General features: G+C 47.9%; 1 protein-coding gene across 1 annotated transcript in view; it reads right to left on the reverse strand.

The window, feature by feature from the left end:
- MAP1B (microtubule associated protein 1B) overlaps nucleotides 1–21740 on the reverse strand; it is a 92486-nt gene that overhangs the window by 5738 nt on the left and 65008 nt on the right. The window contains 4 exon segments of the mRNA XM_052659164.1: nucleotides 2368–2613; nucleotides 2616–8865; nucleotides 13754–13894; nucleotides 16258–16340. Coding sequence (XP_052515124.1) covers nucleotides 2368–2613; nucleotides 2616–8865; nucleotides 13754–13894; nucleotides 16258–16340 — 6720 coding nt within the window.

Genomic DNA, 21740 nt, shown 5'->3' on the forward strand with positions numbered 1-21740 from the left:
TGGCCCACAGCTGAATATTATCCCCTCACATTTGATCTAGCCAGTGGTCAGATCTTAATGTCATATAACCTCCAAGACCCTCAGCACCTCAGTCTCATGCATAAACTGATGAAACACTGTATTCTCTCCTTAGGACAGTCCTCTAAATGGTAGCCGTCTCTCCTTAGACAAGACTGGATACCAAACTTTAGCAACAGGAGGGTTCGGAAAGACTCTGCTTTCTCTAGCCAACCAGAACATACCGGACTGAGGTAAGGGGTATGTCACAGCCAAAATTCCCCCCAAGTCAGAAAGCCTGGGCAAAGTGAAGGTTCAGATTAATCTCAAAGTTTCTGGGTACCTTGTTTCTAGAACTGCCTTTCTGATTTGTCCTAATTAGAAGGTTGAAACATTAACGGAACTAGCATTGTAAGGCAGTGGTTCTTCCTCCTGGCCACATGATTAGAATCACTTAGCATGCTTAATACAGATGCCCTGGCTTCAATGGGCTGTGGTAGGGCTTCACTGGCCAGGGTACCATCATTTTTTAAAAGCACCCCAGCCCATGCTAATGTGTATCTGGTTTGAGACCACTGCTGTGAAACCACTTAAAATACTAGCGAGATCCTCTATATTTAATTCTCTTGCCTTTCTCCATGGGATGTATAGAGACTGTCATCTCACAGACAAAACCAGCCATGAACTGGTTTATTTTTATTTTGGAGGGCAGGGGGTAGTGAGAATTGGCCAAACTGGTATTTGGATAAACTGAATCATTTCATGAATAGATTAACCAGGCATTATAATGAACCTAAGCTAAAAGCCCTAAACATATTCATGTGTAAATCTCCCAAAGAATTCTGACTTGTAGCAGAGGTTTGTGAGTTACAGTTCATCTAATATTTTTAAATGCCTGCAGTTTCCACTTGCACCTTGAATTACTCCCGTTGACACCAAATGAACATTGCTCATAGAAGCCCAAACTGAGAGAACCACTAGAAGTTGACCCAGGTTTGTTTTAAAATTAATTAATAGTGCAGTTTTGTCTTTTAAAAAAATCTGTTGGGAAAGCATCCTCAATGTAAATTCAAATTAACTCACTTTACCTCAAAATTATCTTTAAATGACCCAAAAAAAGTGATAAAATCAATTGTGTGGGCTATAGTGAAAGTTTCATGAGTTTGGTAGCAAATTTCAGTTGGGTTTATATCTGACTGAATGGATTTCATGTTTTCTCCTAAGTGCAAGGTCACTGTCAAGTCCTTTAGATCAAGATTTATTATCTGGTGTCTCTTTACTAATTCTAAGCATGAACAAATTCAGTTTGTTTTCCATGTGCAAATAAAAGGAAATCTGAGTCTTGAAATTGATGCTTCATGTTGCTTAAAAGTAAAAACTTATAACTAGTACTTCCTAAAGTATACTGAATTTTAGAGTCTCAAAGGTTCGTCTATCAGATTTTCCATAATAAATCAAGAAAGTGTTGCTTATTTTTTGCTTTACATGTTTGTGAACTGTGATCTAAAACCCTCAAGTAACTATGTAAAGCAAATAAAATATATGAATTCAAATCCCTGTGATTGGTTTGAAGCAACAAAATGAAGCTGGGTCATCAGAAACCCAGACCATTGCCAAGAACTTGATAAGTCTAAGAATCTGAAGTCAGGGATGCCTGCTCCTGCCAAGTTGAATTTCAACCCAAAACAAAATGTTGAGTCTGTATTAGTGAGGCAATGTGGTCAGAATGGAATAAGTAGAGTCTTGGATGCTCTTTTCTCAATTTGTACTGGGTACCCAGTGGTCAGTTGACCTCACTGGTTGATTAAACAGAGCACTGCCTTGAATGAAGATGCATCTCCAGCCAGGTGATTTTTTTAATTTAAAAAATGTTATCATTTTAATTAAAATATTTTTATTTTTAAAAATGGAACCTAAACCTTGGACCCATGCTGTTTATTCTAGGCTTGCCTTGGAACTCTAGTTCTCCCTAGGCCTGTGGGAGCTCCTGGCTCATGGCACCTCAGCTTGATTCTGGGGCCAGCATGGCTGAAGCTAGTGTCAACAGAATCTTCCCGAGGAGCCTGAAACACACATCCTTGGTTCTGAAGATTGAGACAAGGCTGCAGTTTTGCAAAAGGGAGCAAACCCAGGGGTCACATCTGGGAAATCAGAGCTGCCCTGGGCTATATGCTGAGCTCCCCCCAAGGCCTATGGGCTACACTGGGCGGGGCTCCCTACCTTGTGGCAAAAGAAAATGGTAAAAGGAAGGAAGAGCACTAAGCTGTGCTCTCTCACCTCCCCAGTACAAAGTCAGGTGGAAAGGCAGAGGCTGGAGCTAAAAGTAGAATTGCAGTGTCCTGTACCGGGATGCCAGCACCTCCCACCTACCTGCAGTTGCCGTCTTCACCGATTTGGATGTGGAGGCGTTGGCAGCATTCTTGGTCTCCTTGTCTTTCTCTTCCCCACGTGCAGCTTTAACTTCAGGAGTGGTGGTAGTTTTGGTCGCTTTTTCCACAGATTCTTTCTTCTTAGGAGAAGCCACTCTGGACACCTTATCCGAGGACTCCTTCAAGGCCCCCGGCTTGGGTGACGCCGCAGAGGGCTTGGACTTCCCGTCAGCCTTCTTGACGGGGAGGATGACTTGGTCTTGGTACCAGGCTTTTTGGTCTTGGTCTTCTCTTTCAGGTCTTTCTTCAGGGCTTTGCCCAGGTTCTGCTCGATGGCCAAGGCCTCCGGGTCCATCATGGACACATCAGGGTGGCGTGGAGAAGGGCTACGGTCCTGCATGGGGGCCGGAGGTGGATCCATGTGTTTGTAGGTGACGGTTTTATCTGTGGGGATGGTTTCCGACTCATCTTCAGAGTCAATGTTGGCATCAGCTGTGATGGAAGGGCACTCCTCAGTCTCTGGAGGGACGTCAGAGTCAGTCTGGGACGGGGCGGACTCGCTGACTGAGGTGGGAGGGGTTTCGTCACATTGTCGGCCCTGGGGCTTCCCTCCAGGAGGCGGCGGGGCTCCTCCTGACTGGGTGAGGGGCTTTTCCGATTCTTCAGTTGGCTCTTCACTGGCAAACCACTCAAGAGGATTGGGATTAATGAAGGAGGGTGAGAGCTCCGTCTTGGGATGCTTGTATTCGCAGGAGGACACAAGGCATAAGTCCACATCCTGGCGAGCCTCGGAGGGGGACTTCTTTTCTGCCGTGTAGCACTGGTCTGAAGTCTCATAGGCATACGAAGACGCCTGGGGGGCTCGAGTGATTTTCTCCGGGGTCTCATAACAGTATGCAGAGGCATCTGGGGATCGAGTGGTTGTTGTCGATGGCTCGTAGGAGTAACTTTCAGACTCAGGGAAACCGGCAGTTTTCTCAGTGGTCTCATAAGAGTAGCTGGAATCCCCAAGTGTGTGGCCGCCCTCTTCAGAATCATCATAGCCATTGCTGATGTCATCCAGGAGCCTTCGAGACCGCTCAGTCTTTTCGTAGCTGTAAGCACTCACTTCAGGGGTCCTTATGGTCTTCTCACTTATCTCATATGCGTACCCAGACTCTTCCGGGCTCCGGGTGGTCTTTTCAGTAATCTCATAGGCATAGCCACCATCTTCAGGAGTCTCGCTGGTCTTCTCCATGGTCTCATAGGAGTAGCTGCTGTCACATGGGGATTTGGTGACGCTCTCGGTCTTCTCATAGTAATAGCCGCTCACATCTGGGGTCCGGGTGGTTTTCTCATAAGCCTCATAGTCATAACCTTCTTCGTCTGGAGACCTGGTGGTTGTCTCAGGCTTCTGATAGGCGTAGCTGAAGTCTCCAGGTGTCTTTCCTCCAGTATCCTTCTCCATGCCAGGTGTGGTCAAATCTCTATTCAAGGCTAGATGGTGCGGCATCGTATCAAATAACATGGAGGCACGGAAGCCATAGGGCTCTGCGGACGCTGCATCCATTGGTGGGGGAGAGGCAGTGTGGCACGCTGCTGTGCTCTCTTTGACTGCAGAGGTAGAATCTGAAAAACTAGGGGAATACAAAGGAGAGGATTCTCTCGGGGTGAGCGGAGAGATATCAGATTTAGGGGAGAGCTTCTCAGCATCCAGACTTTGCACTTTTTCAGAGGTGAGTGAGGCATACAAGGATATGTCTCTGGGAGGAACAACATCGGACAGAGTATCTTCTTGGAGAGGAGATGCTATCTGAGAAGGGGTGTGAGCAGAAGAGGTGGATGGGGAAGCCTCCACCTGAGACACTGAGATGAGCTCAGAGAGATCATTATCTTGGGTGTAGGACGGCTCCTCTGTTGGTGGGATCTTATGGGATAAACTAGAGTCCTGCATGTCAGAAGGACTGTAGTCCACCTCAGTGGGCCCGTTTTCAGTGATATGAAGCATGCCTGCACCCACTGTAGGGTGATCGGGAGACTGACGACTGAAGTCCATCGCAAGGGAGTGCTCAGGGGACTCCTGGCCAAATTCAATAGACATTGAGGATTGTTCTGACCTGTGATCTTGAACCGGTGTCTGAGACTTGGCTGTTTTAGGGGAGAAGTCTGGTGGAGAAATTGACATTGGTCGTGGGCATTCTTCTTTTGATGGAGACATTTCTGTTTCCTGGAAAGTGGTGGGCGTTTGCACAACAGACACTGAAAGAGAGTCATCTACTTCAGTGGAGTGTGGGGATCCAACCTCAGCGTGCAGTGAGGGAGACACGTCATCTGTCGTTGGCTCTGGGAATGAGCTCGTAGCCACAGAAGCTGTGGAGACCGAGGCCACACCCTCCATATGAGAGTATGTGTCTTCAACTACCCCCTCATCGACAGGGGTAGCTGACTTGTCAGAGACGGTACCTTCAGAAATGGACATCTTAGTGTCTTCTTTAAGAGATCCAAACTGACTGACATCTATTTGTGTAGGAGAAACATCTCCTCCTAACTTCCTTTCATCTAAGGTCAGTCCTACTTGAGAACTCATGTCTTCAACATCATCAGTTTTCTTTTCTTGACCAAAGTCTTCCTTTATTGGTATAAAATCTGTGCTTTTCCCTTCCTGTTTGTCTTGGAAAAGCCCAGTGGAAGTCATGTCAGAAACTGGACTTATCTGGTCTGGAGAGGCTTCTTTTCCATCCTTTCCTTCAAAGGGGCTTTCGGTACCTCTGCCAGGAGCCTTGTCATCTGCACTTAGGAAACTTTCATATGCGGACTCGGATCCAATTAGGGGAGGGCTCCGTAATGGAGACAAAACTTTTTCAATAGGAGATTCTGAGTCAGGCACAGGTTCATCCATGGGGCTTATGGAAGCCCTTTCACTTTCATCTTTGGCATCACTGAATTCAAAGCTCACTGGGACTGCTGCTGGTTTCTCAATGACCTCTGTGGGAAGATGACTGGATTTCTCTTCAGTTGGAGATTGGTAGTATGGTGTGTGGCCAGCACTGCCAGTCACAGACTGAGATGGAGACACCACTTCCAAGGTCTTATCCTCAGGACTGGCACAGTGTTCTTCCACTACTTCTTGGGTCACCTCAGGAGACACTGGGGCAACTTCTGCCTCTGCTGAGACTTCAATCTCATTGGGTGTCAGGGAAAAGTTCACGCTACGTTCACCCAGGGGGGTCTTTTCTATGGGTGATGGCGGAGATGGACTCAGGGATGGGCTCTTGGGTGGACTGAGTTTTTCATCCAAAACTGGTGAGACAGTGTCTTTGATCTCCAGCGTGGCACCAGCTCTCACATCTTTGTCTTCATAGTAGGCCTCACGTAGAGCAGATCTGCTGAATTTGTCTTCCTCCATGGAGGAAGGTGGTGAGATGGTGGAGGCTGAAGCATTATAGTCCCTCCCATCAGTGGCATCTGTTTTTGACCCATCAGAAAGTCCATTGAGAGATGTCACAGCAGGTTTGGCATATTCCTGAGAATACAGTGAAGACTCGTATTTGGTGATGTTTACAAATTCTTGAGACGGGGACTCCGTCTCTTCATTGTTGGTCTCGTCACTCATCACGTCTCGGGGAGTAGACATCTCATCCATGGGGGTTGGCTCGCTGGATATCTCAATGGTAGACTGGGTGTAGCCGGAGGTGGCCGTGAATTCTTCAGGCTGGTCTTCCCGATTCTCCTCGTCAGAGGCAGTGGCCTCACTCTCCGAGCCTCCAGGTAAAGTCTCATCGTGAATGGAAGAGGCAGGTTCTCGGACGGGAGACTGGGCTCCCCCCGGCTTGGGGGCCGCGGTGAGGAACCCGTACTCGGCCTCGGCGCGGCTGGCCTCAGCGGCCTTGTCCACCACAGCCCTCACGTAGTCTTCCGCTTCCGCCTTTTCGGGCTCGTAGTCTTCCTCCCTGGCGTCCTCAGCTCGGTCCTCCTCTTCTGCCTCCTCCTCAGACTGCTCGGCCTCTCCCTTCTCCAGGGCCTCGTCCATGTCTTCTTCGGCTCGGTCGTCACCACTGGCCACAGACTCCCTCTTCTCCTTGACGTGCGCGTCTGCCTCAGCCTTGGCACTCTCCTCCTCCTCTGCCAGGCTGTGCTTAGAGGTGCTCACACGCACGTGGTCCTCTGCGTCCTCTTCCGGTTCCTCCGCCTCTTCGGTTTCTGCCTTCTCTTCATAGTCTCCGGTCTCAGAGGACTCCTCGAAACCTGCTCCCTCATCTTCAAATTTTTCGGTGTCCTCCACCCCCTGCTTCTCGACGGGCTCCAGCTCCTCAGGGGTCTGCTCACACTCCCCCTCCCCTTCAGTGGTGGTGATTCCCTCATCAGGGGACTCGGCGGGGCCTTTGATGACTTCGGTCTCTTTCTGGATGACATAGGCTTCGACGGGCTCAGTTTGCTTCAGTTTCTCTTCATCCTCGATCAGCTCCAGCTGAGGCTTGATGTCTTTCGCGACGTCGACCTCTTCAGCCTTCAGCTCCTCAAAGTCCTTGGTCAGATCCTCAGGGGACGACATGAGGGACCTCTCGGCCTCGAGTTCTTTGGCGGGGCCGGTGGTTGCTAACCCAGCCACGGCTGCGGCAGCGGCCACGGTGCCAAGGGCTGCAGCCGCAGCCTCTGCAGTCTTGCCTTCTTTCTTGACCACTTTAATCTTTCCCTTCTCCTTTGGCTTCCCAGCAGCCACAGACTCTTTCTTGACAGGCTCTTCCTTCTTGGGTACTTTTGGTTTTAATGCAGCCGGTTTTTTTGCTTCCGCTACAGGAGTAGGTGATTTCTTTGTGTCTTTAGGAAGTTTCTTAATTTCTTTTTTGGGTTCCTTTTCCTCCTTTTTAATTTCCTTCTTTTCCTCCTTCTTCACTTCCTTCTTGGCTTCCTTGAGTGGGGTTTCTTTCTTAACCTCTTTTTTGATTTCTTTTTTCTCTTCTTTCTTGATTTCTTTTTTGACTTCCTTTTTCACCTCTTCCTTTTTTGGTTTTTCCTCCTTCTTGACAGGTGTTTTGTCCTCCTTCTTAGCCACTTCTTTCTTTGGCTTTTCCTTTTCCTTCTCCTCTTTCTTCTCTTCAGGTTTTGGCTTTGTCTCCTTCTTCACCGTCTTCTCCTTGGCGACTTTGGGTTTGACATCTGTGCCCTGCTTCTCGGCGCCCTCAGCTTTGGCCGGGGGCAGCTCTTCTTTGCTGGGTGTCTCCTTTTCTGTCACTGGAGGTTTGGTCTCGGTTTTCACAGGTTTGTCTTTTTTCACCGTCACCTTTTCTTTGCTTTCTACTTTGGGTGCCTTTTCCAGCCCTTTTGTGACTTCAGGGGTTTCTTCTTTTGATTCCTTTCGCACAGTTTTGCTGGGGAGTGGTTTTGCGGCTGGTTTCAAACTCTCGCGGCTGTCAGCCCTCTGTTTCAGTTTTACTTGTTTCACAGCAGGGGTGGCCACCTGGCCCGTGAGATCCTTCTGGGTGGCCAGTGGCTGCTTCAGGAAGTCCAAATGTTTGAGCTTTTCCAGTCCTTCCAGGATATTGTATTGGGTGCTGTTGCCAGGAAAGAGAACTCGGATGATCTTCTCTGCAGGGTTCGCTGGATGCCACACGATCAAAGATGAGACTGACGTTAAATAGGAAATTGGGATGTCTATTTCTTGACCATTAGGCAGGATTAGTTCAGCCTTGTCTTTGTTGGTGCCAGTCCACTGCTGCATGAAATACTGCATCTCCTTGCTGTTCTTGACTGGGTTAAGCACATACATCTCCAGTTTACCAACTCCCATTTTTTGGAAAAGAATGACAGGATCGATGGTATTGCCTACACTTCTGAACAGAGGTTCTGGCTTCATGGACAATTTGTTTAGGTACTGGAGAGTGAAGCAGGCTTCTTCTATGCTTCTCTTCATCTTGATGTTTGGCTCTGGGTTCTTCAGATTTTCAGGTACATTGAGAAATACAACTCCTAAGTCGGGAGAGATGAGGTTTTTCATCCAGTCACTATTGGTGGTGGAGCCCTGAGACTGTTCCTCCTCGAGCTCTGCGATTTTCCGTTGGAGCATGCTGTTTATTCCAGGCAAATTGTCGTCCCCAATGTGGGTGAGCAGGATGGAGTCCACTCGGTCCAAGTGTCGGATGAGCTTCCAAAAGCAGGATTTTCTTTCTGAGCCTCCGTTGATGAGCATATTGAATCCATTAACTGCAAACAGTGCAGAATCGCCTCTCCCTCCTGGAAAAATGTAACAGCAGGGCTTGGAGAGCTTTAGAAATCCACCTGATGTGGGGGGTTCTAGGATGTCAAAGGGAGATGGGACTTCCACAGATTCCGAGAGATACTCAGTAAACTCAGAAAGTCCTTCCATTTCTGGCAATATAGATGCTGAGTTGAGTTTAATATTGATGAAGTCTTGGAGATTGTGTCTATCAAGATTGGAGTTTTTCCAGTCCCCTTCTTCGGGACAGAAAAGGGTTAAGCTGGCTTTGTTGGCAGGATGGGTGGTACTCAGTAATTCCCCAATCTGGGATTTAAAAAAAAAATCATAAGAAAAAAAGAAAAGGTTTAAGTGAATGTCATCACTGATCCAGCCCCTCCATCTATTACTAGGTATTACAGGATCATTGGATGCACACAGGGCAAATGTCAGGTGTTGGTAGGTAAATATTTCCATACTGGTAAGCTAACAGCCTCTGTCCTGACAGCTCCTTCCATTCCCTTCTGCCTTCTCCCTGCTCCCTGCTCCCTGCCCCCCCACCTCAGACCTCGCCACCATCTGTTCTTGCCCCACAGGGGATCTTCAGAATTCTGCTCCACTTCTAAGGCCTATGACCGTCTGGATGATCAGTGCCTAGGTGGTTATGAAACACTTTGCACAGCACCCCTGGGTACTTGCCATGCAAAAATGCCCTTTTAAAAAGTAATAAACTATCACAGGAGAAGGCTAGGTGAGTCATTTCACCACTGATATAAAATGTTTTCTTTTATTCCACTGGGCCTGGAGCAGTCCCCGGAACTGACTTCCAGACCTGTGCCAGCACGCACGCTGGAGAGAAGGGGGCCTCAGGGGCAAAGACTGGGTGTCACAGGTGCCCATTCAACCAAGGAACAGATGAGAGCAATGAAGAAGAGCCAACAACATGTGAAGTGACAAGGAAACCTGTGAATATGTCTTAGACTTGGAAACTGAGGCTTCCTCTGAAAGAATTTGGAAATCATCATCATAGTAAATGGTAGCTAGTAGAGCCCATTATACCAGAAGTTCCTGAACAGGAGGAAAAACATCTCTCTCTCTGTATCTCTTTATCTTCGTTTCCCCAGTATACCACCAGGTTCACTAGATGCTTGCTGAACTGTGCTGAACTTGGCCAATTCAGTACATGCTGTCCTCCTGAGGTGGACATTTGGGAAGTGACCACAACCCAAGAATACTTCTCAAGAACATTGATTGCTACCCCCCAAACTTGTTCTTACAAAAATGGATGGGAGACAGGACTGGAAGAAATACTGCTCAGATTAAAGATAGTCTTTTTTGTTAATTGCCTTTTCTAATTAAGTGCAGGCATACTGGAAGAGGAAGGAAGATATAGGAAATAAGTGACTATGCAGATAATATTAATGAAATAAGAGTGCAATTTCTAAGCCATACCCTACTAACTACATTTCCTTTTGATTAAATTATGTGTTTGGCTAATGAGGAAATACAGCAGAAAGCATATCTCTGGGATTTAGCAAGATGTTTCAAAGGATCTCTGAACATTGTGACAGTAGCTGAATTTATAGCTGCTGGTTTGCGTCAACCTGGAAAGCGGTCTGTGATGGGCTCATTTATGTCCTGTTGGTACTGATTTGAATGGTGGAGGCAGGCTTATCAGATCTGTGGATAGCATAAAAACAGGAGGCCTTAGAAACATGGGATGGCAGAATTGAGAAAGTTAGAAAAGCTCTTGACATTGGAATGATGATGGCTAAGTCAACTCTTAATGGAGGCATTCTAGGGGATAAATGTAAAGTTCAATAAACCAGCTCAGAAAGCAGGATTGGGAGAAGGGGGGGCGTATCAACAATATCCATAGAAAATACTCAGGGATTTTAGTTGACAGTGAAGTGCCTTTATCATAAGGCTTAAAGAAGCTTAAATCTCAAGGCTCCTCAGTGGTCTGGTCCCCTCCCAAAGTCCTGTACTTAATTGTGTATCAATGATTTTCTTCTTTTTCTTAAAGGGAGCTCCCCCTAAAAAAAATTATGTTAATTACAGAGCTCCTCAGAGCCTCCCTTCTTCATTGACATTTAATTGTGGATGGTGATGGTCAAAAGTTACTTTTAGACTTATTGAAGATTGTATTGAAAACTACAGAAGTCACTAACTCTCACAATCCCCGGAGTTTGGTATCCAGTGTGAGTCATAACGTTTTAGACAAACTGGACCAAAAACAAACTAAAATCGCTGGTTCCTTCTCCTTGGCCTCAGCCTCTAAATGCTAGACCTGGGCCCCTTTCTCTGCTAACACATTTCTCCCTTTAGATTATGTCATCTGTTTTCTAATGTGCTGATGGCTTCCACATTAACATCTCCAGCCCACTCTTTATTCCCCAAGCTCTGGACTCCTGTATGTAATTGTCTGATAATAGTGCCAAGACTGAGCTCCTGAATTTCACCCATCTCCACCCCTGTGCCTCCTTCCTACCAGTGGACAGTGATCAGAGAATGTAAGGAACTTTTAATATCTTGTTTTATGAAGAACACTGAGTAGAACTGAGAATGGTAAATCTGGAGGGGAAAAAAATTGGCAGTAAAGGGTGTCTAAGATCTAAGACACTGTCAGGTGGAAAAGGGATCACATTCCTTCCTTGAAGATAGGATGAGACATATAAGGAAAAACTTTCCAACAGAGAGACTGAAAAATGTCCCCAGGAGATGGTGACTTCACCATCCTCCCCTTGCAGGAAGGGATAGATTAGCCAGATGACTGTTCTATCTGTAGGTTCTGGTTTTGTAGTTGATCTCCAATGACTAAGACTCCCCAAAGCTGAAGCTTAAAATGTACCCGATAATTCTGTTATTCAGCCCATTTATTTTTAGCTATTCTTGTTTTTTTTTTTTTTTTTAAGTGTCATTTTTGTTTTTGCCAAATTGTGTTTCTGGTTTCTCTGGAGTGACTAGTATGTTTCAAGGACTAAGTAAAAGGAACAAAAGTAGACACCAAAGGGCCTTTAAGATCCATTAGTTATTGAGTCATTCTGGCCTCAAAACCTTTTCCCAAGGCAACAATAAGGATCAGAGCTCTAAAAAGCCGCTAACCATTGGCCTAGTCCCATGGTTTCCAATCTACTTTGGCTATGTCATCCTTTCTCCAAAGTCCAGAATGCAAAGAAGATAAAGGCCCAGGTGCTCTGGTTGGATCAAGGGGAAGAAAGTAAATTCAACCCTATGTATTCCCCTTTTCCTGTCTTCCTGCAGCACCCTGATACCACTGACCTGGTCTGTAAGGGAAAATCCTAGAGATTTTCCATGTGTGTTAAGCAGCAGTGTTCACAACACTGTGCCTTATTTAAAGACATTTGGGGTCCAGATGGGTAGGTTGTGATGCCTCCAGATTTAAAATTCCAGCAGTGACAAACCCTTTCCTTTACATATGTCCTCAATTCCATTTTACTGCCCAAAAGACAAACCCATGACACAGGGGTAGAAACTGACCTGGAACAGGAAGGCAGGAGCAGCACCCACGTGCACATAAATAAGCTGAGGGTGCAGGACTGAACCCAACATGGGGAAGCCAGTCAACGGCCCGCCTGCACATGGCACTGGGCCCCGGGGCTGGCTCCAGGCCCCTGCAGCCCTGTCTCGCCAAGGTGCTGACAGTGTGTGTGACCTCTAGCTACCAGACAAACCCACAACATGAACCTGGGGACACAATCCTGCAAAAGACTCTGACATTACGGTGCTCATCCACCCATCTCAGGGCAGGGGGCAGAGGGAGACAGTGCCCTGCCTTGGGCTTCTCAATGCCACAGAACAAGGTTGTGCCGGGCCATTCCTAGATGTGGGCGCCACAGATACAAGATGATCAAGACACGCAGCCTGCACTCCAGCAGCCCTGGAGGAAGACAGTGGACAGCTCTGCAGAGACACAGGGTGCAGGCCTCCCTTGTGAGGTGGCAACGGCGGGACCAGCTCTGCGGGCGCCCGGGACCCTGCCTTGCTGTGGGGAGAGCCTGGGCTATCTGCCTTGGGACCCAGATGACATCACAGCTTCTGAAAGCCGGAGCTTCAAATGCCAAGTGAAATGTTCCTTTTTATTCTTCCCCAGTGAGTGGAGAAACACAGTGATGTCATCCCACCAGTCTTTTTACAAAAAGCCTCCAGGTGAGCCTAATGAAGCTGGGCAGTTTATTTACAGCTCTTGCCAGTGATGGAAAGCACACAGAGACCTCTCTGTGATTTGTGGGGCCCAAGGAAGATTAAATGCAGAAAGACAGATGGCCCTTCCCAACACCCCCGAGACTAAGAGGCCGCCCTCTCAGGAAGTTCCCAGGAAGATGGTTTTAAATAGATGCTGTAACTCCTCCTGTCAGCACGTCCCTCGAGCTCTCACTGTAGAAGTCTGCTGTCAGCTACAGGCAGCCCCAAGCGGCTACGCTGACAGCCTCGAGTTGTCGCTCTAACTAGCAGACAGAGGTGTGTTATTTTGGAAAGAGAAGCTTCCCAACCAGATAAAATTCTCAAGCAGAAATAACCGAATTGAAATCTTTGATCTGATTTGACCAAATAATACTATCATCCTGTTAGTTTCAATACTTCATCATGTATCACCTTGAGTAAGATATACTTGTTAGAAGTGTTAATGCTCAGGCTTCAGTCCAGCTACTCTAATCCTCTTTCTCTTGGGGCATGGATGTGTCCTATGGACATACCTCATTTTCCTACCTGCCTCCTTTCTGGGGCTACTCAAGCAGCCCAAGCTCAAATACTGGAGCCAGGCATTAAGAGAAATCAGAAATAATTTGACCAGGAAAAGTAAGTTACATGCACTGAAAGAGACCAAGGCAGTTAAATACTACCCCTAAAGAGATCTTTGGAGTATTCTTTCAGAAAACAGGCAACCTGGGCTTTCTTGTGGACTCTGTCATTCCGAGTTCCTCCATCATCTCTACCATCTGTAAAATGATGACTGTTCCAACCCCCACCTCCATCGGGCAATCAGAATGGTTCCAATTAATTATATAGATGAGTGCTCTAAATTCCTCTGGTGATGAGCCACAGGACCCTGCACCACGTGGTTTTGCTTATTTCAAAGGAGTAGGACACCCCATCCCCTCCTGCTATCTCCCGTGAATGCTTTCAAAGATCAGCCTAAGGCGACAATAACTGAGCAACTGTAAAACGTGGATACTACCAGACAGGAGCCTACCTCTTGATCGGTGAAAATCTCTATGAAGTTCTGGAAGGAGAAAGAGCCGGACTGGAGAATGAGCTCTCCGGTATTCTCAAAGCACTGCCCCGTCAGCACGAGCAGCTTGTGTCGGGCAGCATCCGTGATCATTAAGCGCACCTGAAACAAAGCATGGGGCACACTGAGCTGTGGTGGGCGCTGGCCTCCCACCCACAGGACCGGGCTGGCCCTTGGAGCGCTTCAGGTTCCTAACCAACAAGAATCCCGCACTTTCCTGGTCTTCACACCGCCCCGGCGTGTTGAACAGAGCCAGTGCCTGCGATCACCAGCTGCCCAAGTATGCCCTTTTCGAAGTCTGGCTATGAGTGAGACAGTAGCGGTAGCTGACTTTGTCCCCTCGGTTTCCGTGTCTTTTCAAAGCAGTCTCCACAGCTGGCAATCGTTTATTGCACAGTTGTGCCTGCTGGCAGTGTGCAGTCTGTGAGACACGAACATCTCACAGGCTGACTCACCAAGTACAGGGCAGGTCCCCCAACTGCTGCCTCAGGAATCAGAGGGCTTCAAGGAAGGCCCCAAGTCAGCCCCTCCCACCAAGGACCCCTTTCCTGCCAAGCCGACACAGCTCCAAAAGCAGTCTCCACTGGCATCAGGAAGGTGCCTGACACTGAACTTGAACATAAACAAAAGGCCACCCTGATTGGGAATCTTTTAAACAGATTTGTGAACCATTTGCACGAAAGGACTCTCTGTTCTTTTAAATGGCAGGGAGCCAGCCTGTCCTTCAGCAGAACCACTGCTCCAAGTACCAAGGATATACGTTCTAAGCCCAACTCAGTTCAGCACAAAGTGACTGCCAGGCATCATGCGAGGCACTAGGGGAGGGATAAAAAGTAAACAGGACGTGACCCACTGTCCCCACGAACCCCACAGTCCAAGGAACCACACATGTACCGAAGTCACTGTTCCAGCCCCATCTGTTCCACAGGTGAACCTGGGCTCTGCAAAGAAATTCCTTATTTTTTCCTTCTCCATTTCTCACAGGCGATATGCCTGTACATATATTCAGCCTCCAGCTTTTTCCCAAGTTGTCTCTACTTTCTGATTCTAATAGCCGGGGAGACCACTAGTGCATCATTTGCCTCAATCTTGTACCTTCATGGATTGTCAAAGAGGTCCTGCTCAACCAGAGAAGACGACATGGGATCAAAGCAGGCTATGTGACAACAGCCATGAAGGGCAAACAACCCAAATGTCCATCAGTTGATGCATGGATAAATAAACATGGTGTACTCGTACACTGGAATAGTATTCTGTCATAAAAAGGAATGAGGTACTGATATAGGCTACACATGGATGACTCTGGAAAATACTATATTAATTAAGTAAACTCAACACAAAAGGCCACAGATCGTATGATTCCATTATCTGAAATATTCAGAACAGGAAAATCCATAGAGGTAAAAAGTAGATTAATGGTTGCCAGAGGTTATGGGGGGCGATGGATATGTTCAGGAATCAGATGTTGATGACAGTTCCACAACTCCAATGAACTGCATACTTTAAAAGGATGGATTTTATGGGTGTGAATTGTATCTCAATCTAAAAAAAGAAAACAATCTACAGTCACAGAGATGCTCAGTGTGGGCAAAAGAAAGGCCATGGATAGAGGAGGTGCCTGGGTCTGTGGCTATTCTGACATCCAAGAAAGCAGTTCAACCTCAAAGGTGCTAAATTGCAGTAAAGGCCCTGGGAAATGGAGATGCACCAATTCCTCTGGCCTGGGAGACCAAAGATTCTTGGTGTTAGCCTACTGATCTGAAATACCCAGTTACTCTCTCTGGCAAAAGTTTTATATGGTGGTAATAAAAACAAGAAGAACGGCCAGCACTGATGTTTCGGTTGCCATGTGCCATGCCGTGTTCTACTCACGTGACACTTCTGGACACATCACTAAACGCAAGCGCTATTATCACTTCATTTCACAAAGACAGAAACGGAGACAGAGATGGTCAATAACTTGCCCAAGGCGACCTGCTAGTGGGTGGCAGAACCCAGTCAGTCTGGCGGCAGAGCCCATATTCCTGACCGCTGTGCTATCCTGCCTTTCAACTGTGACCAGGGGGTGGGCAGGATTTGCTGAGAAAGCTTGTGTCTGAGAAGCCTTTTTTCTCCACATTTGGGTCACAGCCGTCTCAGCCTGAAGGCTTGCGTTTAATCACCCTGCGACATCCCAGCCAGACTCCGTACCAGCAGCACGCCTGCTGGGTACCCCCAGCATTCCATACCCCTCACCTCTACAGAACCCTACGGTCTGGCCAGCGTCCTCCACTCCGTCCTGATCGAAAGGGGCAGTCTCAGGTGGTGCTGATGCAGAGAACCAGCCTCTGGCTAGGGACACAGACGCATCCCTGGACCCAGCACTTGCTCCCCCCGGCCTTGTCCCTCTTCACCAACTGCCCCATCCCCTCGCATCAGCTGGGGCTCCGTCCACTGTGTGAGGCTCCACAGATCCCCATGCTTACCTCAGTGCTGACGGCTTCATCTGAGGGGTTGATCAGGACCACTGTTTCTAAAACGTCACTTCGGTGATGAAGGATCTTTTGTCCTGCAGGCACAGAAACACAGACAAAAGAAGAGACCTTTAGCTTTTTCCGGATTAAAACCACCCCGCCTGCCTCTGGGACAGCAGAGGCATTGCCGCTCAGGGTACCAAGGCTCTCCGCTGTCCTGGGAAACACAATGGGTGTTACTAAACAAGGGTGTAGCCCCAGCAGGCTCCTCCCGAGCTGGGTCTGTGTGGTCTGGGGCTCTGCCGGCTCTCACAACCCTCTAGTTGTCAGGCTTGATCGCCAGGCTGCCTGTGTGTGAAGGGCGGGTTTCATCTGAGACAAGGGGTGGATGCCAGGAAAACTCAACGGGGCTCTCCACATCCCCTTTCTCATGGTAATTGGGGATGTTTCTCCATATCAGCCTTTCTTCTGGTGAGAACAGTGCTGAGATTAATTAGGAGCCTTACTGTGAAATGAATGACATCCAGAAACCCAAGCTAACAATTAGCCCAACAAGCAGAATGGCTGTCTGAGGAGGGTTATAGTCTGCTGCAGTATTTATTCATTAATTCACTCCTAGAAAACTACAGGAACTGTGAGCAAATGAAGAGGGAAGAACAACTCTCCCTTGGGACAGGGTGGACCAAAAAAAAAGCAAAGTGGATGAAGAACATGAGACCAAGGTGATGGGAGAATGAAGGAGCCTGTCTAAGAAGGGCTGAAATCCTTGCAGGACTTCAGCTCCACATCCCTGGCTCCCCACACCTGAAAGGTTTCAGGAACAGCATGTGGCTGAAACCCCCTCCAGCAGGGGTGGTCTGGGACCTATGGAGGACCTCCTACAAGCCTGTCCTTCCTCAGACAATGAGATGAAAGGGATCAGGCGGACGTGTGGTCAGGGTGGGTGATGCATGCACTGGCAGTGGGTGATGGAGCAGAAGGGTGTCCCTCAGCCAGCCAGCCGGGAGACGTGGCTGGGGGTAGACAAGGGAGGACAACAAAACTCTGGTGGCAGGAGGAGATGGAATGGAGTCTGAGGGAGACAGACGGCAGAGGACAGAATGACCGAAAAGCAGCTGCTTTCCAGGAAAACATCAACCGTTCTTCAAAAAGTTAACACAGAATCTCTACATGGCCTAACAGCCAAAAAGTTTGTTTGGATTTTTCTGTACCACCTTATGGGAAATCCCAAATGAACTTTTTGGCCACTCCACTAAGAACTTGAAAAGGTACTTGTATATCGATGTTCACTGCAGCCTTATTCAAGATAGCCAAAAGGCGGGGCCCACCCAGGTGTCTACCAGTGGATGACTGGATAAGCAAACAAATTATGGTCTCTCCATTCAGTGCAGTATGACTCGGCCATAAAAAGGAACGAAGTTCTGATTGTTGAACCAATGTGAACCTTGAAAACATTATGCCAAGTGAAATTCACTAAAGGACAAATAACTATATGATTCCATTTACATGAACTACCTAGAACAGGCTAATTCACAGTCAGAGAGCAAATCAAAGATTTACCAGAGGCGGAGGAGGTGGGAGATGTGGAGTTACTGCTTCACGAACACAAGTGTCTCTTTGGGGTGATCAAAAAGTTTGGGGAACAGCAGTGATATTGCATAACACTGTGAATGTAACTAATGCCATCTAGAAATTGTTAAAATGACAAATTTTATATTTTTATATATTTTACCAGAAATTCTTAGAAAATAACACAGTGTTATCAAAACCATCGAAGAGCACACTTTAAAGGGGTGAATTGTATGGTGTATGAATTGAATGGTGTATGAACTGAATCTCAACAAAGAGGTTAAGAAAAACAGAAAGCAGCTTTAGTTAGGGCTTTTTTGCTTCATATTATCAAGTACCAGAAGTACAACAGAAACAGAACATGTTGAAATACTTAGCACCATCACACTGACAAGTCCATCCTCTCCCATGGTCTCATCATTGCTGCTGCTGCTGCTAAGTCACTTCAGTCATGTCTGACTCTGTGCAACCCCAGAGACAGCAGCCCACCAGGCTCCCCCGTCCCTGGGATTCTCCAGGCAAGAACACTGGAGTGGGTTGCCATTTCCTTCTCCAATGCGTGAAACTGAAGTCTCTCAGTCGTGTCTGACTCTTCACGACCCCATGGACTGCAGCCTACCAGGCTCCTCCGTCCATGGGATTTTCCAGGCAAGGGTGCTGGAGTGGGGTGCCATTGCCTTCTCCGCTTATTGTTGCTAACAGCTAATATTTACCAATAAACCCCACATTAGAAATGGAAGCCCAAACTAAACAATAATGGTGTCAGGCACTGTCTCAAGCACTTCACAAGTATGAACTCATTTAGTCCGCAGACAAGCCCTGTGACATAGGTACCACGCTTATCTCCTTGTACTGTTGAGGACGATGAAGCCTGTAGACCTAGCCCCAAGTCACAGAACTAAGACGTGGTCAAGCTGAGCCCTGCACCCAGGCTACTGAGTCCGCCGCTTCACTGCTCTGTGGATGAGGGTTTGGAAGGGCAGACATGGCACAGACACTGAATGCCAGGGGAGAGCTTGGCACTCAATGCCAAGTGGAAAACCCAGAGGAATAAAATCAGAGATGTGCTCAAAGAAGCAAGCATTCAAAAAGCATCAGGAGAAGAACGTCAGCAAAAAGAAGTGGGGAAAGGGCAAAGACAGAACACCCACAAAAAAAGAGGGTAAAGTTAAGGAAAAGTATATGATGTTTCACTCCAAACGCATGAACGTGAAAAATAATGTCACACAGTTTGAACAGATGAAGGACTGAGCCTCGAGAAAAATAATTCAATTAAGCCATGGGAAAGAACATTTGTTTATCATGAATGTTCAAGTGTGTAATTTTCTGGACATGGCTTTCTGGCTTAGTTGTTTTTGCTTTTGATGAGCATGTGTATTTCAAGCTAAAGCAAAAGAACATCAAACTGAATAAACATCATAAAATAAGAAGAAAAACATAAAAACCCCTCCCTTTTCCAGGTCCTTCCATCAGTGGCCTTGAAACAAAGACTTCAGGAGCTTCAGGGACACTTAAGTGGAGATAAAACTAGGCAAAAGCTTAAGACTAAGCAGAAGTGAGTGTTCATCTCCTTGATCAGACTTTTGACTCTTTCCTGCACCCAAAGCCTCAGAAAGCATGTTGCCAGGGAAGGACAGTGGTCATGGCGATGTTCTGCAGGAGCCCTTAAAAGCAGATCGAGCAAGGCACCCAGAAGCAGCTCCCTCTGCAGAACTCCTCTCTTTCCTAAGAGATCTACACGATACCCAGACCCTGCAGAGCACACCCTTCCCAGGGCAAGTCTAGGCACAGCCCAAGCACGCCGTGAGGACCTGACGCTGAGCTCCCCGGAAGCAGGTTCTTACCATCCTCAAGATGCTCCTCTCCTCTTTGGCTTCCTCACTTGCAAACAAAACAAACGCCAAGTGACAGCTGCCATTTACCTCTATTCGGTCCAAGTCAGTTTGGGGGCCTGTTAGCTCAGGAATTCAACCAAGGAAGGTTTTTCTGCCCATCTTTGGAAATACTGACAGCAATGACACAGACGTGCACCAAGATGCCATGCCTGCTTCTTCAACAAAAGCCTTTTTATAGGATCAGATTTGAACGAAGGAGGGGATTTAGAGACAGAAAGCTTCGAGCTCTCTCACGGCCAACTGTTGGCCAGATTCTCGCCCCAGACGACTGGTGACGTCACCGGGGGCCGGGCCTTCCTGGCATCTGGCAAACCCCGGGCCCGCACCGCGCCCCCACCCCATGCCAGCTCTCCTGGTGGCAGGCGGCTCTGGGCTCAGGCTGCTGGGCTGCTCACAAAGTTGCATATTTGGGGAGTGTTTCACCCTGGGAAACAGGCCAGGCATTCTGAAGGAGAGGCCACCACCCTCGCCTGCAAAGGTCTCATTCAGCTGCTTCAGAAAAGAAGTTCCCAGGAAGAGAGAGAGCAGGGTGGCAGCCTCTTTCAGCCCCCAGAGCCGGCATTCTCCAGCAGCAGCTCACAGGGGTACCATCAGGGGCCCAGATGGATGGTTAGGTCTCCTCAGCCCTCGTCTCAGGAGAGCAAAAGCAGGAGTTGGAGATGGACCGATGGGGTCACTTATTACTGTGACAAGGAAAAGTCTTTGAGGGCTTCCATACGAAACTCAGGGCAATTATGAAGGCTCCATCTGGGCGGCAGGGAGGGGCTGTTATGAGATGAAAAGGGGTCTGCTCCACCTGGGAACCAAAAGAGGAAGGCCCAAGGACCCCCGAAGCTGCAGGGCCCTCACACACAACGAGACTTTTGTCTGTGTGCTCCCAAAGGCTCTGCTTAAACTCAGTAAGCCTGTATGTTTCAGTTATTGTTGGGCCTTTTTTTAATTATTGAAATTCTGACTGACTATGTCTTTTAAGGATGGGCTGTTTCAGTGGTTTGTGTTTGACTATATCCAGGTGATGCGGAAATCTTGAAAGCAAAACGTCATTTTCTAGGTATATAATTTTCAGGATGCTTATAGGGTCTCGTCTCCACAGAACTAATATTCATCTAAAGACACACACAGGCTCTCTCCTGCTTTCAGAAAGGGCCAACTACGGCTAAATTTAAAAACACACGCACTATCTATCGAGGCACAGCCATATCCAAGCCCCATAAAACCCAAGAGCCCTCTCACCTGCACACAGCTGGCCCTTCTCTCCCACCACCTCAAATGTTGGCCCCAAAACAGCGGCCTAGGAGGCTGCAGCATCCCTGATGCCAGAGCAACACCAGCAATGGTCTCAGCAGCTGCTTAACAAAACAGCCGAGCACAAAGGATGGAGTGCCGGCTGAGCTGCAGGAGCACTAGGGGGGGAAAGCCTTGTCAAATTAACAACTCGCAATGCTACAACCTCTCAAATTGCCTTTAAGAGGATGACAACTGCATGTCTTGAGGATGACCATGTAATTTCCACTTCCATTAATGCTGACAATGCAGAACCTTGCTTTTCCTAGAAAAGCAAGACTGCTTTTCCTACAAAATGAACATTTGCAAACATAACCAAGAAATGGGTGTGAAGAATCAAGACTGATTCCATATACTGATTTCAGTATGGAGTGGGTGACGAGGAGGGCCCTGCATCCCCGATACAGGTGGGCCAGTGATGGGGACGGGCCCTGCATCCCCGATACAAGTGGGCCAGTGATGGGGACAGGAGGAGAAGAGGCCCTGTTCCCACCCGCAAGTCCTCCAGCTCCTGGCCCTGGGGAAAACCAGAATGGACTCTTGGGTTACTGGTACCGGCACTTCCGCAAGGCCATGAGAAATGATGCCTCTCACAGGGGTGCCCGTGGGAGGACTCAAGGGAGGATCTGGGAGGAGACCCAGGAGCGCACCTAACAGAAGCCTCTCCTGGTTCACTGCGGCGAGAAATCACCTCAGACGGGGGGAGGATGTGACCGCGAGGCAGGCTAGACAAGGCAGCCCTTCACC

This window comes from Budorcas taxicolor, chromosome 20 (assembly GCF_023091745.1).
Source record: "Budorcas taxicolor isolate Tak-1 chromosome 20, Takin1.1, whole genome shotgun sequence".
NCBI classification, from domain to species: Eukaryota; Metazoa; Chordata; class Mammalia; order Artiodactyla; family Bovidae; genus Budorcas; species Budorcas taxicolor.